This window comes from Mastomys coucha, unplaced genomic scaffold (genome assembly GCF_008632895.1).
Source record: "Mastomys coucha isolate ucsf_1 unplaced genomic scaffold, UCSF_Mcou_1 pScaffold14, whole genome shotgun sequence".
NCBI lineage: Eukaryota > Metazoa > Chordata > Mammalia > Rodentia > Muridae > Mastomys > Mastomys coucha.
Genome location: NW_022196896.1, coordinates 64,603,737 through 64,619,546, shown reverse-complemented (window position 1 = coordinate 64,619,546; position 15,810 = coordinate 64,603,737). Strand labels below are relative to the sequence as shown.

Genomic DNA, 15,810 nt, shown 5'->3' with positions numbered 1-15,810 from the left:
TGCTTTTCTAGGTTGAATGCTATGTTTGAAGTAAATACAGATCTTCAGAAAAATATTGTATCAAAAATTAGTGCAGAGCTCTCCTGGCCTTCCGTCCTTAGCTCATCCCGGCTTGTGAAGTTCCCACTCACTAACACAAACTGCTCCTCGGTAAGTGTTTAAATGGAGTTGAGTGTTGAGAAATGGGTCTCACGTGGTTAGGACCAATGCAGGCGCTGTAATTCCTCGGCAGGAATCTCCACTAATGCATCCTGACTTTGCTTTCAGGAAGAAGAGATTAGCTTAGAAAACCCTGCAGACATCCCTGTATATATCCAGTTCATCCCATTGGCTTTGTATTCCAACCCCTCCGTCTTTGCAGATAAGTTAGTCTCAAGGTAAGCACTCCTTAGACGGTCAAAGGGTAAACTTAGAGTCTGGCTTTATGGCTGAAGTTGCCAGAAGTTTCCTGGGATTGGGTTAGTATTGAATTGAACATCAAGAAAAGTGTTCAACAGAATGTAAATGGGAAGCTCCCATTTAACAGATTTGTAAAGAGACAATAGACAAAACAATTCCACTATTTCCCTCTTAAAAGTGAACAAGGTATTAATTATAACTGATAGCCATTAGCCTTTTAAATAATATTAATGTGGTATAATACTTTTGGTCCCAAGACCTGCCAAAAGATAAATTTACAAATAAAAGCTCAAGCTTGGCTATCCTTCACAGTCCCTAATTGTGATGTTTATGAAGATAAACATGCGTTCTTTATTTTAGGTTTAACTTGAGTAAGGTGGCCAAGCTAGATTTGAGAACACTTGAATTCCAAGTCTACAGGAACACTGTAAGTACAGCCACCATTTTACTCTGCTAGGACCAGGGGCAATGGGAAGCACACCTACGGGCTGCCTTTAGCCTGGCTGAAGACAGCTATTGCAGCCCAGGAATTGACTTAGAGGCAAAGGAGAGCAGGAAGAGTCAGGGCAGCAGATACACAGGGCATGCTGGATGGTTCCTCTTTGTGGGTATTAACCTTATGTCAGCAGTCAGCCCACGATAGCTCAGCATAATGCCACCCAGAAAGTCTGAGACTGTATGTAAAATATGCTAATGTGACATTTTATTTTTAAGCATTAAAAGATTCAGCTGAATCATTTAAACGTTCTTTCTGTATGCTTCCTAGTAAAATAGTAAAACCTATGAATTTGAGACCAATACCTGGCACAGCTCTGTATGTGTGTGTTTACCTCAATAGATAATGTTGACTTTAAAAACATATAAGTTGATTTTTTCCTGGGAATGAAAATGTCCTCTATAATTCATTCGGATGAGTGGCTACTAGCCACTCATTATTATATCAGGCCTTGATGTGGAGGGTACATGTCAGCTAGGAAGGTTTAACAGGAGCCAAACCCCTGCAGACTGGCTGGGGTCTTGTGCTTCATTGCCTTTTTGCCTTACTCAGATGAGAATGTTTGCCCTTCCTGTTTGGACCACATAAGTGTTACGTAGGAAGTCTCCCCAGCCTCATCCAGCCAGCTGCTTTGTAGTTCTTCATCTTTGCCACAGCTGCAGTCAGAGCCTAGAGCACAGACAGCTTAGACACTCCTGATTCCCTCTGTCTTTCTCTTGGGACCTCACCTTGCTTCTCCCATCCATAAATGCTGTTGTAGCAAGCACTGGGAGTCATTGGGAATACTCAGTTACTAGAACTTGGTTTCTTCTGCCTTGATAGGGAAAATACAGAAATAAATGAGCTGATGATCTCATGTAGTCACATTTGCACATAGGACACTGAACTGTACTCTAGAGAGCAGATGGATGAGGAAGACCTCTGGACCTGAGGAGGTTTCCAAAGAAGAAATTCTCAGTGCGAAACTCTTAATTGCTGAGAGTCCTTTAAACATGCTTACTTTTCCATCATATCCAGTTCTAGAGAGGCATGAATTCGTGTTGAAACTTAATAAGTTATGTTTGCTATTGTTCAAAGACATTTTCTTTTCATTATAAATACAGACTGGGGAGCAAACAGTGGCTATAAGGGAGATTTAGCACCATGGTCTCGGTTCACACCTAAGAGCTGGCTGTGTCAGTCCCCACTGCTCTTCTGATCAGTAGTACAAACGGCATCCTAAGAAAAGCCAATGCATCTTGTCTGTATTACTACCGAAAGGATTTCTGAGATTACTCAGGGGTTCCTTGGTCAGTCTACCTGACCCTTTAGAGCTTACCACTGCACAAGTATGGAGCCCGTTAGTGCTGTTTCAGGACATCATACTATCCCGAAGTGCTTCTCAGATCATCAGAGGTTAAATAAGCTAGTATTATGGAAAGCATACAGTCTTTCATTGTGCTTATAAGTGGGGCCAGCATGATGGCACACACACTTAAGACCAGCACTCAGGAGGCAGAAGCAGATGGATTTCTGTGAGTGTGGTGCCAGCCAAAGCTACATACATAGTGAGAGTTAGAAAGTAGGTGGAGGAGATTGCCAAGAATAGCTTATTAAAAAAGGTGCTTTCTCAGGAGACACTTTGGAACAATCAGAGTATTCTGTTATCCTGGTAGATTGTTGATAAAGAACAGTGTGATCTGTAAAAGAAAACATTTACTTCATAAGCAGGAGTTAAGTAGTGTACTTCATCAAGTCCATATGGTACATTATGTTTGTCAACTCACGCTAACACAAGCAGAACCCAGACATGCCAAGGGAAGTAGAGAATGGCACACAACTCACCCTTCCCCCAGAATGTTTAAACTTAGTCTTCATTAAAAAACAGAATAGTGTGTCTTTGTATTGAAACAGTGTTTTTTAACATAAAAACAAAACAACTCTGAACCATTTTAAAATTGGTCATAAAGTCTTATTTTAAATTTCAAATTAGGTTATATCTTAAATCAAGTGTCTACAAAGCAATAATTAGGTACTTAGTTTTCAAAATAGGATTAAAGATTGGTCAGGTCATGCATAAGTCAACAGCACACATTGACTTCACTTTGGGGGGCTTTCTCCACGTCCTGCACAGGGCTCCCTACCCAGGCTGCAGTATCAGTAGGACTTAGGGTGCTAACTGTCAGTCTGTTTACCTTCCAGGCATGAGGTTTGGCTTTATAGTAATGTTTTGAGCTATTTGTCTTGGGTCTGTGTCCTTTCCTATGTGTGAATTGTATTTCAAATTTAAAAACAAACACACATGTACATGATAAAAATATCTGAATACAAATATAGAATGCATAGTACAAACTTGAAGGCTTTGTAACTGGGAAATAAAGTCTGTTTTTTAACTTCCCACAAACCATGAATACTCCTTACTGGCTCTCCAGCTCTCAGTACCAGTGTCTAAAGCATGAAGGATAAGCTTGTCTATATGATCAGTTTGAGAGGCTGTATACTAGGCCTAGAGGGGGTCAGGGACAAATGGTTTTTCCAGAAACCATATTAATGACTCCTGTTTGTTTATGCAATAATTCAAGGCTCATCCACTGCAAAGCCCAACAGGATTTACAGAGGGTCTCTCTCGGCATTTCATTTTAAACCTCATTTTAAAACCTGGAGAAAAGAAATCTGTCAAAGTAAAGTTCACTCCACTCCACAACAGAACTGTCTCTTCCCTGATCATAGTCAGGTAGGTTCTAGATGGGAGTGTGGCTTGGTGTCAGTGCTTACGTCACAGTCCTCCTGTCACACAAACCATGAGTAGCATCATTTTACCACGTGGGACTTAAAATAAAAAATTGTACTTTGTATGGTTTTGATTTTTCACTCCTAAAGTCAACATATTAATAATTTCTTTGTGGTTGTTTACACAGTGTTAGAACTTGTGTATCAAAAGATACACAAAATTAATGTTATTTTTCATAGAAACAACCTGACTGTGATGGACGCTGTGATGGTTCAAGGTCAAGGGACCACAGAGAACCTGAGGGTGGCAGGCAGGCTTCCAGGCCCAGGGAGCTCCTTACGCTTCAAAATTACAGAAGCATTGCTAAAGGACTGCATAGACCGTGAGTATTGTGCATTCAGCCAGCAAGGATTCCAGAAGCAAGAATAGTGTTTTCATGTGTGCATACCTGTCTCTGGTCCTGAGTGTGTATGATGCTAAGGGAGTCCCAGGTCTTACATCAGAGTTGTTTGACTTGGCTCCTTTGTAGGTTTATTCTGCGTGTGAGAAGTAAAACATGTCCCTCTTACATGGCAGACCAGAGCCTGAAGGGAAGGCACTCTGTAGGCCTGGGGTGTGGGAAGCCAAAGAAAGGTAGCATTAGTCCTAGGCCAACCTAAACTATGAGATGAGTTCAGACCCAGTCAGGAGTACTGACAGAGACCTTATTGCCCAAAAGTAAATATATGAAACCAATTAATTATAAATAGAATGACAGATGAAACCTGGGGAATGGCTGGTCTTTTGGCATGTGGGGTTAATTCATAATGTCCAGCATTACAGATGCTCACGTGTACCTCGTTCACACTGGAAGCACGATAGCAAGATTTATCCATATTTGTGATTTTTCCCCCTTTAGGTTTGAAACTAAGAGAACCAAATTTCACATTGAAAAGAACATTCAAAGTAGAGAATACGGGACAACTTGAAATCCGTGTAGAAACCATTGAGATCAGTGGATATGCGTGTGAGGGATATGGTTTTAAAGTGGTTAACTGTCAAGAGTTTGCACTGAGTGCCAACGCCTCCAGAGACATAGTCATATTGTAAGTAATTTCTTGTCTGGTTCACCACAGAGTGGAGCTTTCCAGTACTGCCAGAGTCATTCACTGCTGTGCAGAGATGCGTTTCCAGACAGAAAGGGTCTTTACCAGGGGCTACAGAGACAGCTCACTGGCCAGGAGCCGTGGCTGGCTGCTCTTCCAGAGGAGCTAGGTTCCATTCTCAGTACCCACACGGTGGCCAACGACCTTCTGTAACTCCAGTTCCTGAAGGAATCTGTCTTCTTCTGGTCACTTCAGGGACTGAATGTGGTGTACAAACATACACGCAGGCAAAATACCGAGACACACATGAAAATAAATATTTTTTAAAAGTCTATCACAAATATATTTACTTCTTTTTTCCTACCTAACTTCAGCAAAAATATTTGTTCCGTGTTTTAGTTTCCAACATTGTAAAACTTCCTCTGCCCTTAAATTGGATCAGATAATCTTAGAAACTACTTTTTTAGAAACCCATTTCAATATTACTTCTAAGGCTGTAAAGCATAAGATGTTAGTGTGACTTGGAGGTGTCTCAGCCACAGAACAGAGACCTGTGCCTTACTTGTCCAAGATGGAGGCTTTACCTTAACAGCTTCTCTGCCCTCAGTGTTAGGTACAGCTAGGGGAGTGATTGATGATGCAGTACAAAGTAATGAATATGACCTCTGCCCCTGATTAAACAACTATTCTCTGACCTTCTGTGGCTGTTAATCAGTACTGTTGTGTATACTGCTCCATGCCCAGCATAACACATGCCACCTACATGTCCAGAAAGGAAGGAGGCACTGTTCCTTACAATGTATACAGCTAATAACAAAAGGAATCACAAGTGACTACAAGTATACAGGAGGTGACAGAACAACACTAGGGATGCGACTCGTGTTGTGTTTTGTTTTAACAACATCAGTACAAATAAATCCTAAGTTCAACAAAGAAAAACACTAGAGAAAACAGAGAAGAAGCTCATTTGAAAATGAACCTCACTGCCATTTCTTGTGTCTTAGGTTTACTCCAGATTTCACAGCCTCCAGAGTTATTCGGGAGCTGAAGTTTGTGACAAGCAGTGGCTCCGAGTTTGTGTTTGTGTTGAATGCCTCTCTTCCATACCACATGTTAGCAGCCTGTGCAGAAGCCCTCCCTAGACCCAACTGGGAACTGGCACTCTACATCATCATCTCAGGGGTCATGAGGTACAGTGTGCCCCTCCTCAACCAACCAGAGCTGGCTCTTACTCACCACCAAGTGCCACTCGCTCTCCTCATGGATGGCGGATCCCAGTAGACACAGTAGACACCCCTGGCTCTGTCAGGCTTGTCTGCTAGTGGGAACAGTTAAACAACTGAACCCTTCTTGACTGGCATAGATAGTAAAGTACACTACCTTTGAAAGTTGTTTAACAAGTGAGGTCTGTGCTATTTCATAATAAAGCAAGCACAGAATACCAGGTATAGTTGCCTTATTTGGACCTGTGTAACTAACATCATTATAAGCCTTTATATCAGTTTATTTCCTTATGTACTTTAGAGACTCAAATATACTTATCCTTAAGGAAAAGAGGGGTGAACCTCCATCCAGTTCCTCTCACTAAGGAAAGATTAGCCTGCAGATGTCTCCTCTGACAACACATTGTTGTCTTCACAGCTTCTGTGTAGGGCTGGGAACTTTTAAAGTTGCTGTGCAGAGGCTGGAGAGACAGCTCAGTGGTTAAGAAAGGGCACTGGTCCCTCCAGAGGATCTGGGTTCAATTCACAACACCTGCATGGCAGTTAACAACCACCTGTAACTCCAGCTCCAGGAGAGCTGATCCCCTTTTCTGGCTCCCACTGGTACTGCTTGCATGTAGTTCACCAGCATATATGCAGCCTAAACACTGTATGCATAGAATTGGTCTGTAAACTCTGAGCTATGATGATTCATTTTTGTCTTTCCTTTAAAATGTGTTACAGACAACTTGGGGTTTTTACATCTTACTGTAGTTATCAAGAAACCTGCGATAACCAAATATTCTTGTTTTGGCAAAGAGTGCTGACCCACCCCCTCTGCTCCACAGTGCGCTGTTTCTCCTGGTCATTGGAACGGCCTATTTGGAAGCTCAAGGAATTTGGGAGCCATTTCGAAGGCGACTCTCCTTTGAAGCCTCAAACCCGCCCTTTGATGTAGGAAGGCCATTTGATCTCAGGAGAATCGTTGGTATTTCATCTGAAGGAAAGTATGTACATAGACTAAAAGTCCACTTTTTGGTACACATAGACTTGGCTGATGTAATTACAAGAAATGAAATTTATCTTTATTTGAGATTTTTAAAAAGACTATTCTGGTGCTCCGTTACTGAGAACTCATGAGATTTCTTATCAGGGACAAAATATGCTTAGTTATTAGAGCACTAACCTGATTTATAACAGTCAGGGACAACAAACTGTAGAAGGTTGTGGCTCTGGTCCCTTCCTACTTCTGTTCCTAGTTTCTCTTTATAATAGGTTTACTAATGAAATATTTTTTTTTTTTTTAGTATTAGGTTGGAAGTTGCTGCTTACTGATTTTTCAATTGATCCATTTTTCAGCTTGAACACACTTGGCTGCGAACACAGCCATGGTAGGGGTTTCTATAGTAACTCATCATCCCGGCCTGGTACAGGCAGTCACAGGCAGTGTGGCACATCAGTCCACCCACACAGCAGCCATGGCAGCAAAAATGCAACTGACGTGGACAATGTCAGAACCAGAAACAGTTCAAGTATGTCAAACAGGACTTCTCCACAAGCAGCCGCCTCACAGTCTACAAGCAAAACAAGCCCTCTAGTCTCAGAGACAGCTGCAGCAACCCAGGGTCACACAGCAAGCAGGAAGTCCAAAGGGGCAAAGCAGGGCCAGCACAGCAACCAGCACCATAGCCACAACCCAGTGGAGCAGCACTCACCGCCTCTACCGCCAGTGCCTCAGCACCAGGAGCCACCACCTGAAAGGCTGTCTCCTGCCCCCCTCACGCACCCTTCCCACCCCGAGCGAGCCACACGGCACAGCTCAGAGGACTCCGACATCACCAGTCTCATAGAAGCCATGGACAAAGACTTCGACCACCATGACTCCCCGCCCCTAGACGTGTTTACAGAGCAGCCTCCGTCACCATTGTCAAAAAGCAAAGGTAACCCTGTCCTCCCCCTTCTGAAGAACTAGGCATGTGAGGGAGAAGGCGTGATCGAGGAGCAGTCAGGACCATAGGCAGGGTAAGCAGCAACTTCACAGTTGTTCTGTAGCTCAGACCCGTCTCCTGAGTGAGGCAATGGCCTCTCTGTATCACGGTGCAAACAGAAGCGACTGCTTGTCATGAAACAGAGCTATGTTCTTCACTTGCTTCTCCAGATTGGAAATCTGCTGGAGGGCACCTCCTGCTATCCATTTGGCTGCCGGGGATAAGTGTTACAGTCAAAGTTAAAGATGATTTTGAGGCCAGGCATTGCTGGCACACTCCTTTAATCCTAGTACTCGGGAGGCAGAGGCAGGAGGATCTCTGAGTTCAAGACCTGCCTGGTCTACAGAGCAAGTTCCAAGACAGCCAGGGATACACAGAAAAACCTTGTCTCAAAAAACAAACAAACTAAAAGATTTTAAAAACAGGGCTAAAACCAAAACCATCTACCTCTTAACTCTAGCTGTACCTGGTGACACACATCTGTAATTCTCGGACTAGTGAAGTAGAGACAGGAAGTTTGTCACAGGCTTGAGGTCAGTTAAGCTACACACTGACACCTCTTCTCTAAATAGGAAAAGGAGTGCAAAAGAAGCCAGTGAGAAAATGGTAAAACCACATGCCCAAAGAGGCTGGCCCAACAGGACAGGGACGGCAGGAACTAATGACCGTGAACACATCATGATCTTGTAGGCAGAGGAGTGAGCGATGTACCAGATCTGTGGAATTGGTGGGTTAGGGAAAGAACCTCACAACAGGAGTGTGAACAGTTCAAGGGATGGAAAGTCCAAGGCCAGAAGTGACAGCAAGGTCTAACAGTGAGCATGAGCAAATGCTTCAGAGTAGTGGTGGGAGTGGGAGCAGGCGCTTGGGCATAAGGTACAGAAGTACAGTGGAAGACACCTTATTGGCAGTAGCAAGGCCTCAAGACTAGAGCAATTCAGAATCACGAGAGTTTGGGGATTCAGAACTTGGAAAGAAGTGTGGCACATAGACCATGTGGTTCCTAAGACCACAAGCAGCCTTTCCATCAGTTCAGCTGAGGGTGTGCAAGAACGAGTCATCATCAGGCATGGTACAGTTCATTTCAAGCAAGTTAGGGGACAACAGCATTGAGGGGCCTTGGGGGTTTCAGAGTTACAGATTAGACACAGGAGACTAAGGAGGAAAGTCCCAGTGAGTATGGTACACTCCCCTTGTGGGCTGCAACAAGACCAGGCCTGGTATCTTGGTTGCTTTTCTATAGCTGTTATAAAACACCATGACCAAGGCAGTGCTTATACAATGAAGCATTTGATTTGAGGGCTCACGGTTCCATGGCCATCAAAGCAGGAGCTTGGCGGGGGGGGTGGGGGGGGCGGCGGCACACATTGGTACTGCAGCAGGACTGAGCGCAGAAAGACATTGCTGACTGGGATTGTGAAACCTCCAAGCCCACTCCCAGGACACACTACTTGGGACTACCTACTAGGGACCAAGCCTTAGAGACATTCTTATTCAAACCACCATACTCCACTCTCCGGCCCCATTATGTCTGTGGCCATATCACACTGCGAAATGCATTTAGTTCATCTTCCAGGGTCCCTACAGTCTTTCAGTTTCAACACAGTGGAGAAGTCCAAGTCTCTTGTAAGACTCAAGGCAGTGTCGAGCCTCTAACCCCTATAAAATCAAAATGCAAATCACATGTCTAACACACAATGGCACATAACATACATTGCCATTCCAAAAGGGAGGAAAGGGGGCTTAGTGAGAAATGTCAGGCCAAAGCAAGACTGAAACCTAACAAGACAGCCAAGTGTAGCTGTCTCTCCTGTGTCAGGGCTGACATGGCTCTCCTGCCCTTCCAGCTCTGCTGATGACAACCCTTCTTGTGGCTGCTACAGAAGCACGCGTGCGTGCGTGCGTGCGTGCGTGCGTGTGTGTGTGTGTGTGTGTACAGCTCTCTTTGGCAGGCCCTCCACAGCTCCGTTATCTCAGTATCTTGGTGTCTCTAATGTACCCGGGTTTTACCTCACATCTTCACCCAGTGGCCTCCATGGACCTCCATTACAGAGATTCTCCCACCACACTCCTAGCCTCTGCAGCTTTCCCTAACTACAAAGGAAGATTCCATACTTTTTATTCCAATCCTTCCTGACTTTAAAGCCAGAACCTCCTGATCATTGGTGTCTGTTGCCTGTTTGGGATGGAGCCTGCTCCTCTCCTTGAATTACATCTACATGAGCTTGGGTTTGTTGCTGATCTGAGGACCATTAAAATCCTTAGACCTTCTCCTTTAACAGATTGCTAGATTAGATGAGCCAAGTGAGGTCTTGCCTGAAGGGCCCCACTTCCTTTATTATTACTTATTTTGCATCAGGAATTTTATTTTATTTTACTTTTGAACACAGGACTTGGCTCTGGCATTAAATCTGCTGGCACTCTCTTTTTCCTCAGATTTTTGTTGTTTTGTTTTTTGCTCTGCTTGCTCTTTCTCATTGTAGATCTGCATAAAAGTGGTCACTAATAACCATGAGAGTCAATATTATGCTGTCTTAAAATCTCTGTCAACACAATTATCCCCAAAGTCTTCAGTTTAGCCCCAGGAGATTCTTAAGGCAAGCGCAAAAAGCTACCAGTCTATGCCAAAATATCCCAAGAGCTGTCTCTGATTTTCTTTAACTCGGAAGCCTCTCAAGCTGGTCCTCATTGTTCTCAGCACTACTGCCTTCAGTGTTCCTCCTAGAGTGGCCTGTTGAGCCCCACCTGCAGCACTGACCTGCCTGTCACAGCCCTGAGCCTCCCCATGAATCCAGAAGACTGAAGTACAAGGCAGTGGGTAGGCTGCAGCAGTAGAGAGGAAGAGGACTCCTACAGTCCTGGAGCCATTCTTGAAGGAGGAGCCAGAGAGCACTGGCTGTGCAGTGAGGAGAGTGCTGTAAACCGTTACAACACCATAGGTGCTGAACACAGCACAGTGGAGGCCAGTGAGACCAGGGTGCAGCCCAGTGGGGATCTGCTTGGTTTCTAACTATTTAAAATGTTGTTACTCTACCTTCAAACCATACAAAACAAGCATAGGTCAGATTTAGTCCCAGCTCTACTTTGCCAACCCCTGGTACAGATGTCAAGATTTTCATCCCCAGGTAAGGAGTTGGCAGAGCATTATGTGAGATAAGCTTCAGAAGTCTGGATCTAAGTCAAGTATGAAATCATTATTTTTAGAAAGGATGCAGCACACACGCTTTCAAGTGTGGCCTCTGCAAGTCTAGGTGCTGCTTCTGGAGGTTCAGGTGAAGGTGCTAGAATCTGGAGATTTCTGTGCCTCTCTCTAGCCTGTGTAGAGTGTCAGCTCCATGACGCAAGAACTGACTTGTTCAAGTATTGTATTCCTGGCTCTTGGAACATGGCTAAGGGTATGTGGCGGTTGGTTCTGGGAGCACCCATATCTCTTAAATTACTAAGCTTTCTGTCTTACTCTGTCCTTAGTGAGATGTGTGGCCACTGCTGTTCTAGGGGCTTTTGTAATTCCTCACTTTAGCCCTGCAAATGACCAGCCAGGATTGGACCCAGCCAGGGTGTTAGCACCCGCAGGTGATGCACCAACACTCTGTCTCACTGCACCAGAGACTCTGCCTTTCTCTGTTGGGACTCCTTAAAGCTCTATCACTGGCAAACATTTTCAGGCCAGCTTGCCAGATCTGCGGACAATCTGCCAAACCGTCCGTGAAAGAGGACTATAGTCCATTGCACATCAGCTGTGTCTCAACAAAGTTGACTTTTTAAACAACCTCCTCACAAAGGCAAATCTGACAGGCAGCTGTACCTCAAGAAGGAAAAACTAGAGACAGAGTCCAGCCGCTCCTAACAGAACTAGGAGCAGCTTTGTGTTTGAAGCTGTTTGATCAAGCTGTGTTTTTACTCCAATTTTCATCCCCAGGGAAAGGAAAGTCTCTCCAACAACGCAAGGCCAAGCCTCCAAAGAAGCAGGAGGAGAAGGAGAAGAGGGGCAAGGCGAAGCCCCAAGAGGACGAACTGAAGGACACTCTGGCCGACGATGACAGCTCCTCCACCACCACAGAGACCTCCAACCCCGACACAGAGCCTCTCCTCAGGGAGGTATGTGTTCACAGCGGGGCCTCAGACCGCCTGGCTCAGGACACGTTAACGTCTCACGTATATGTCTCTCCTGCTGAGCATGTGTCCTGTGTGGTCAGCATGCCTTCACTCTCCCCCTGCAGAAACCAGCCCAGCTCTGATGCTGGGCAACTTTGTTTCCCCTGGAGAAGAGCATTTGGAAATATTAGTCAGAAACTGAAATCCTGCTGAAGTTAGCAAGCAGCAGGATAGTAATCACGCTACTTCATGAAGTCTGTCCATGACTGTAAACATCAGAGGAGAAAGAACTGAATCTGTTCACTGTCTAGTAATGCTGAGAGCAGGGCTCAGCAAGTGTCTAGTAATGCTGAGAGCAGGGCTCAGCAACAGTGTCTAGTAATGCTGAGAGCAGGGCTCAGCAACAGTGTCTAGTAATGCTGGGAGCAGGGCTCAGCAACAGTGTCTAGTAATGCTGGGAGCAGGGCTCAGCAACAGTGTCTAGTAATGCTGGGAGCAGGGCTCAGCAACCTTGTCTAATAATGCTGGGAGCAGGGCTCAGTAACAGTGTCTAGTAATGCTGAGAGCAGGGCTCAGTAACAGTGTCTAGTAATGCTGGGAGCAGGGCTCGGCAACAGTGTCTAGTAATGCTGGGAGCAGGGCTCAGTAACAGCTCACCCCCAAGGCAGGAGCAACTGTGACTCTCCCAGAGGGAGTAGTGTAGCTAGTCTTTGGTACTTTTGGGGTTCTTCTTCTTTCCACCCTTTATGCAACCCCTACCCCAACCCCCATTTCACCCCCTAACATTAGATAAGAGAAAAACAAGGATAGAGGAGAAAGAGATCTCTGAACCTAATTTCTTTCCTTTTGTTTCTTCTTTGAACATGGCCACTAACAAACTGCAACCAAACCTCACTAAACGACCAATAACCACTCACTCCGCCTCTCGGGGCCTTTGAATTTATGTTCCCTCTGAAAAGTTCCTGGAATTCCAAACATCACACAATCACAAAAACTATTTGCAGCTGGAAAACCAGACTTCTGCTAGGGCACAAGGCACATCACAGACAGCTGCGTGGACAGTCCGATGCAGCCCTACAACCCTACACCTGAGATTAAAACGAAAACATTCTTATTTCTATGCTTTTTTTAAAAAATGGAATTCAAGAATTGTCAAAAATGTCACTACAGAATAGGTTCAAGATGCCATTAGTGGTCACTAGAACCAGAGCCCAGCCTAGCACATCAGCACATGGAGTCAGCAGCCAACAGCGATTTAACATTCAGAATAATGCTACAGAACACCGGCACAGCACCCCTGTGCACATGTCCAGCAGTGTGACCTGTAAGTGCTGTGCTCTGACTCGCCTTTGGCATTTTTTGTTTTAGGTGAGTGTGTTCAGATCTGAGCTGGTCTGTGCAGCCTTTAACACTGGATCAGAATCTGACTTCTGGTTTCATCTCATGGCCTAAAGAGTCAGTTCTTAAGACGCCCCAGCTCTGTTCACTGGGTGACCTCAAGTTTCACATAGGATGCACATGTCCCCCTGCCTGCCTGTCCCCTTGTATTGCCTTGCAGTTGGCCTGGTACCCTGTCTACTTCCATTTCATTTGTAACTTATGCTGGAGCATTGGACTTCATTCCCATTTTAGCAAATGACCAGAGAAACCGGACATCTGCTGGTGGAGAAAGTACTGAAACATATATACCCACAGCACTGTGGAGAGGGTACTGAGCCATGCATAGCCACAGCACTATAATCTCTGCTGGATCTGTCTTATAAGTAGAAACCAGGTCTTACTCCCAGTACTTCAATAAGAAGCTTCTTAATTGATGCTGCCACTGCCCACTGTACACGAATGTAATCTAAATGGCTTCACACTAATACTCATCAGAAAAACACCTAAAACATTGACGGAGGTACAACAGATTGTAAAAAAGGAGTTTATGTGGACAGCCATCATACTGTACACCTGTAAACCCAGCATTCAGGAAGCCCAGACATGTGAACCCGGATTTCAAGGCCAAGCCTGATTTACATAGAAAATTCCAGGCCAGCAAGGAGCTCTGCAGTGGGACTCTGTCTGAAAAGGGGGATTGTCATTTCTCAGTCTGCTGTGTATACTTGTGCCTTGGGTTGTGTTTTCATGTCCATCATCTTGCTAATCCTTCTGAGCACCTGCATCTATGACTTTACAGGATACAGAGAAACACAAGGGGAGACCAGCTGTGCCTGAAAAACAGGAAAGTGAACTGTCTCAAGTGAAGCCAAAGAGCAAAAAGCTCTTAAATGCTAAGAAAGAAATCCCAACAGATGTGAAAGGCAGGTGAGTGTCGTGGGGTTGCTGCTGGGAGCCAGGCATTGCTTCAGTCACTTCTCTAAGGGCTTGGGCAGCACAGCCATACACTGCTGTTCCTCTCGACCTGTCATGTCTAACGTCTACTGGTCAGGTGGATGCTTAGGGATGTGCTTCTGGTGCTAGGCATGCAGAGGGCAGGGTTAGCAGTCTGTTATGAAGGCTTGGGTTAATACATACCCACAGTATTGTTGGGGAAGAAGTAACCTTGACGGGTCACCCACTGGTAGGGAACTAACTTTCCTCAAGAGCTTGGGGTCTGCAGTCTCACAAACCCAGGGATGCGGTTGGAATCTAGAATTCTGTGCTGTAAACCTTGGAAGAGTTATTCTTGCCTGAAACATGTTCTGGGATGGTGTCCCCAATGAGACAAGTCTACCATGGAAGAACTCTAGTACCCACAGTGCAGAATTCAGACAGGCCCCATGAGGAGGCTTTCTGTGGACTGCCCCCCAAGAAAATGGATGTGTTGAGCCAATGGGCTGTTGACTAAGACTTCTTCATATTTTCATAAACATGACTAGCATCTTCCTAATGTACTGAGGTCAGTGTTAAGTTAGCATTGTGGAGGTGATGGTTGATGGCAGATGGGGAGGTGAGGTGGGAAGGAGGGAAGGACAGAGGCTTCTCTTGTCATTGTTGCCTCCCCTGTCTCAGTCACCACCCTGCGCCCCAGAAAGGACCACACAGTGTGTGAGAAATGAGCAAAGACCAAGCTGGTGTCTGAACTGCCCTCACTCTTGATGACAGAATCATTCCAAATCAGTTGGCTGTTGCCATTTATTTAAAAGCTCTAAACTTTTTTTTTTTCTGGAAACCATCTGGCTTAATTTAGGAATGTTGAATTAGCAAAAAATAAAATAGTCTGGCACCTTTTTTTCTTTAAAGCAAATTAATTTTACAGTGGCAAAGTTAAGCTTTGTAAAATAGACACTCCCACAGATGACTTACCTAAAAATAGCTCACACAACCTCTACCAGGGGGCTGGCTTTCTGTGTTTTAGGAGTCTTCTGCTGTTTTTAGAATATGGAATTTTAAACTAACCCTGCCAGCCAGAAGTAGAAGAACAGAAAATTGTGTAACACTGTCCATAAATGGCATTCTTGTTGTTTTGGGGATGGGTGGGGCCTTTTGTTGTTCTAGTTTGTTATGCTACTTTGGACCTACTGCCTTATAAAGTCTGAGCTGGACCCACCCACCCCCTTAAGAAGTCTAAACAAGCTTCTTTGCAGTGTGTGCTCTTGCATGAAGTCACACTTGGCCTTCCTTATTTTCTTGGTCTAACAAGGAGTAGAAGAGCTGTGAGGATGTGGGGGCCACTGGATCTGAAAAGGTGGAGCTATTTCAATGTTTGAACTCTACTGTGGATCAGTATAGCGCTTCAGTTTTGACCTTGAATGTAGCAGAAATGAGCAGCAGCCTAGAAGTGAGAACTTGGGGTTAGAGGGGTATAGAAAGAGCTTGAACACCAGAATAAAGTGGGGGTCTAAGGGATGTA

The 15,810-nt window shown here is 44.9% G+C and overlaps 1 protein-coding gene across 4 annotated transcripts in view; it reads left to right on the top strand.

Annotated features, from left to right (window-relative positions):
* Nucleotides 1–15,810, top strand: part of Tmem131 (transmembrane protein 131) — a 149,959-nt gene that overhangs the window by 125,876 nt on the left and 8,273 nt on the right. For all 4 annotated transcript variants that reach the window (XM_031367209.1, XM_031367212.1, XM_031367210.1 and 1 more), the window contains exons 23-33: nucleotides 12–150; nucleotides 268–377; nucleotides 760–826; nucleotides 3,457–3,608; nucleotides 3,845–3,987; nucleotides 4,504–4,690; nucleotides 5,695–5,880; nucleotides 6,741–6,899; nucleotides 7,252–7,832; nucleotides 11,800–11,978; nucleotides 14,155–14,282. In XM_031367209.1, coding sequence (XP_031223069.1) covers nucleotides 12–150; nucleotides 268–377; nucleotides 760–826; nucleotides 3,457–3,608; nucleotides 3,845–3,987; nucleotides 4,504–4,690; nucleotides 5,695–5,880; nucleotides 6,741–6,899; nucleotides 7,252–7,832; nucleotides 11,800–11,978; nucleotides 14,155–14,282 — 2,031 coding nt within the window. The remainder of the gene's footprint in view (nucleotides 1–11; nucleotides 151–267; nucleotides 378–759; nucleotides 827–3,456; nucleotides 3,609–3,844; nucleotides 3,988–4,503; nucleotides 4,691–5,694; nucleotides 5,881–6,740; nucleotides 6,900–7,251; nucleotides 7,833–11,799; nucleotides 11,979–14,154; nucleotides 14,283–15,810) is intronic.